This window comes from Temnothorax curvispinosus, unplaced genomic scaffold (assembly GCF_003070985.1).
Source record: "Temnothorax curvispinosus isolate PA1 unplaced genomic scaffold, ASM307098v1 QBEX01016638.1, whole genome shotgun sequence".
NCBI lineage: Eukaryota > Metazoa > Arthropoda > Insecta > Hymenoptera > Formicidae > Temnothorax > Temnothorax curvispinosus.
In genome coordinates, this window is record NW_020226418.1 from 1 (window position 1) to 4277 (window position 4277).

General features: G+C 45.1%; 1 protein-coding gene across 2 annotated transcripts; it reads left to right on the forward strand.

Moving 5' to 3' along the window:
- The first annotated feature begins 1901 nt into the window (after positions 1 to 1901).
- On the forward strand, positions 1902 to 3073 carry LOC112466881 (larval cuticle protein A3A-like). 2 transcript variants are annotated; one of them, XM_025035223.1, is made up of 3 exons: positions 1902 to 1913; positions 2471 to 2881; positions 2930 to 3073. In XM_025035223.1, exons 1-3 carry the CDS (start codon positions 1902 to 1904, stop codon positions 3071 to 3073), a joined length of 567 nt encoding a protein of 188 aa, XP_024890991.1. The 2 variants fall into 2 exon arrangements, with proteins under 2 accessions (XP_024890991.1, XP_024890990.1); XM_025035222.1 differs by having other exon boundaries at positions 2471 to 3073.
- The last annotated feature ends 1204 nt before the right edge of the window (positions 3074 to 4277 follow it).

The window sequence follows — 4277 nt, forward strand, 5'->3', positions numbered from 1 at the left end:
ATTCGCGAGGCGAATTAAATTAAAGTTAATTGCACATGAAATTAAGTCGTTTAAAGTGTTTCACGTTCCGATTTCTATGTTATTGAGAATTATTCACTTCCGAGCCGGAATATTCGCTCTCGTTACGTACACGCTGACGTGCGTTTCGCAATCCAAAAGATTATAATCCATCAGACTTCAAAATTACACGAGACAAACATTTCGAAACGCGGTTTCGCATAATTATCTGGATTGGTGATACCCGGGCAGAGCCGGCTTACGTGTCCATTAACTTCTGGCTTGAATATCGATCGACACGCTCGTCGTTGTTCACGCAAGTTGATGCAAGAGAAACAGTCGTGTCAGTCTTTATTGCACAGTACTATGCAATTTGTCGCATTTGATTAAATTGCGTTCCATGTTACGAGGGAATGTCTGGTAATTAAGATAATATTATTGAATAGAAATGTTAATATTAATCTCATTTGCTAACAATAACGCGACATAATTTATTAAAAATCCCTAATTCAAATATAATTTAACGTTTAGTTAAATAACTTGAACCAACATATGCTTTATTATATAATCTCAAAAGATTATCATGCTGTATTTTCGATGGTAACCGTTGTTTCGATTGTCAAAATCGCTAATCACGGATTCTATTCATCAATTGAAAGGTATTGCGTGTATCCTGACGTAATTTCTAAGCGAATGTGACAATAGCAAAAAGTAACTTCGCGATACCTATAGGAACTTCAATGCAGATCAGAATGCCCAAACTGAGCGAGTAGTGGAAGATTAAGAAACGCGCGGCATTAAAGTCACCGATCAAAGACGAGCTAAGAAAAATCTGTCAAGATAATAGAATGACAAATGAGCTCTGAGGAAGACTAAAGATGAGCAGATCTTGATAGATCCAAGAGAGTCTTCATGAAGAGGAGAAAAGAAAGTTATGCTATTTATTATGGGCTCTGTAGACCAGGACTGCAAATACAAGCACGATATAAAGAACTCGTGAGAAGTATTTTCGTTCGTTTACGTACAATTACGTAATTAAAAATGAAAATCGTGCTTAAAAGCCTAAAATATTCTTATCAAGTCTGCAAATTGACAAGCACACTTTTGCATGGCACCCGAAAGAATATCATTTTATATGTATTAAGGACGCAATCCTTAAAAAAAAAATAACTTTAAAAATATGGTGCTTACGATCTTTCCTTTGAAACATAAGAAATATAAGTATTACAAGGTCCCAACGACCGTGAACGGATAAATCGATATCAGTGCGCAAGATCATTTTCGTATATAATTATTTCTTCATTATTACATTAATCTACGTCACTCTTTGCTACATTAAGAAATTTACGAATCGGCAACTTCTACCGAAACAAAGTTCAACAAGTTCGCAAAGGCCCGTCATACGTGGGAAAAGAAAAGGAAGAAGAAAGAAATTTGGGTAAAGAGTGAAAGAATAAATACTCTGTAATAACCCTCGATGGAGCAAGCGGGTGGAGAGCGATGGGGGATCAGGTAACTCGTGGCAAGGACGTGGCCTAGTCCCCGGCGACGACGACCGGTGTGTTCAAGATTGGTCCTTCAAGATGCGAGAGCAGGCGCCCGATCCGATCTCGGCTCGTCGCTCTCATTGGGCGTGGTCCGATTTCTTGCTCAATTTTGCGCTCCTCGCGACCGCGAATCGGGTGGCCGTCGAAGGTACCGTCACCCAGTTACATCAGTGAGCGGGTACGACCTGGAGATGTGTGTGAGTGCGCGGCGGCGGTGGCGGTGGCGGTGGCGGCAGCGGCGATGTGGACCTCCCGAGCCTCGGGCAGAGCGGTATAAAAGCCGAAAACCATCCATCCATTGGTATCATTCGCATCAGACTCGCAAGATCGAGCGAAGTACCGATCACCCGAGCAACAATGGCCTTCAAGGTATTACGTCCTTTCGAGTTCTTCTTGACGTAAGCTCGTTCTTCCTCGGTAATCCTCGTCGGTGAAGTTCCTCGCGACGTACAGTTTGTCAGTCCGATTGAGTTCTGCATAATTACGGATTGCGAGAATAATAATCGGACGGTGCGCGCTCGTAGTATCGTTTTTCTTGTGGTATTACTCCATATACAACGAAATAAAAAAACGGGGCCAATTAACGATATTTGCGGGACCAGTCGAAAGTGGCGTTTAACGTGATAAATTCTACAAAAGCGAATCTCCTTTCGTACTTCTAGATCGAGCTAATTATCGTTTGTATTTTGAACTAAAATTTTATCACAAAGAGATTAATAAAATGTTAGTGCAAAATGCAAACAATCTTTATTTTATCAAAATTTTGATTGAGTTTTTTTCTAATTTACATTTCTTTTTCACGTTGTGTGTACTATTGTATTACTTATTCTATATTTCTATATTTACTTCTATACATCTATTATATAATTCCAGCGCACAATTCTTCTATAATTTTATTCAATTTACTTACTCCCTTTCTTCTTCAGTTCGTCGCTTTCGCCGTCCTGATCGCCGCGGCCAACGCCGGTGTTATCGCACCAGCGGCCCCTTTGGCCTACGGCGCCTACGCCGCAGCCCCTGCCGCCCACCTGGCCTACGCCGCTGCCCCCGCACCCCTGGCCTACGCCGCCCCCGTGGCCAAGGCCGTGGTAGCTAAGGCCGTCGACGCCGATTTCGACCCGCATCCCCAGTACAGCTACGCCTACGACGTGCACGACAGCCTGACCGGCGACGCCAAGAGCCAACAGGAGACTCGCGACGGCGATCTCGTTCAGGGTAGCTACTCCCTCTTGGAGGCCGACGGCACCAGGCGGATCGTCGACTACATCGCTGACCCGGTCAACGGATTCAACGCCGTAGTCCGCAAAGAACCCGCCGCCGTCGCCGTCAAGGCCGTTGCCCCGGTCGCACACGCACCCCTCGCCTACGCTGCCCCGGTCGCCAAGATCGCCGCTCCCGTGGCCCATGCCGCCCCTCTGGCCTACGCCGCTCCGATCGCCAAGTTCGCCGCCCCCGTAGCTCATGCTCCCATCGCCTACGCCGCTTCGGCCCCCATCTCCTACGCCGCCCCAGCTGCCTACCTCCACTGAACTGTGACCTGATCAGCATTTAGGAATGATACTCAACGAATAAATGTCAGTTTTTTCGTAGCAAGTATAACATTAAGTCGTACGAAATTATCTTCGCCTATCTTCAATGTATCTTCGTTTAGTAATTAAGTTGGACTTTGAGGAAAATCTGGTGTTTCAATTGCAGGATTAGCAGCTGCGTCTCTTAGAAAGAATACTTTTTAATATGTAATTATAATTCATTTTCTCATGCTGGTGGAAGAGATATCTTCGCCTACCTTTCTCTCGATGAGAGTGTACATTTTTTCAACCATTTAGAATAAGACTTGGAATATCTGATGTGTTTTGAATGTTTGAATAATCATAATTTTCTCACGAAATCATTTGTTATTCGTAGTTATTACTTCTTCCTAATCGTCGTCGTCATTAACCCAAGAGCTATAAGATCTCAGTACCCAAAGTTACTTAAAGTGGTGCAACATTTGTCTTCCTTATACTGAAGTGAATAACACGAGCATGTATCAAACTCAACAAAAACTGCATTATTCAACGATAAATCGATACTGTTTTCACGAACGACGAATAAAATTACATAATTCGAGGGACATGTGCGCTCGAATTTTCAAACACGTGTAATCGCCGTAACGTAACGTAATACGTTATCCAACTTGCTAAAAAAAAGAAAAAGAGGTAAAAGGCCGCGCGGATCGAAAGTCGTCGAGGAAACGAATTCGACCGGGCCCAATTAGCGAAATTAGGTCAGGTACTACCTGCCGCGGGCCCACCGGTGTTATCCCGCCTTTCCGTGACATTACCGATTCACGAGCGCTCGCCGAGCACTTTCTCCGACGAAGTGCCAGCATGCGGATTGCATAACGCCGGTTACCACGCCCGCCTCGTCCAGCTGGCCGACACACGCACCGGCCGCCGGGCGGCCAGTCAGCTCACGCGCATCGCATGTAATACGCGCGTAATGCGTAAAGGCGTGTTGCGTTATAGCCGGGAACCCCGGCTGGACCAGATTCGCGCAATGCCGGGCGAACCTTGATCCACTTACCGGTCTGGCGTGGTCCGCAACGAACAATGTTTCGTACGTACCTTGTTCCTCTTGCCCGTCTCTCTGGCTACTCTCTGGATATACCGCCTGTTTTGGCAACGAATCAAACCTGAAGAGAAGTCTCTCGCGAATCCTCCAGTGAGTTTATCCGAATATGAAATAATTACG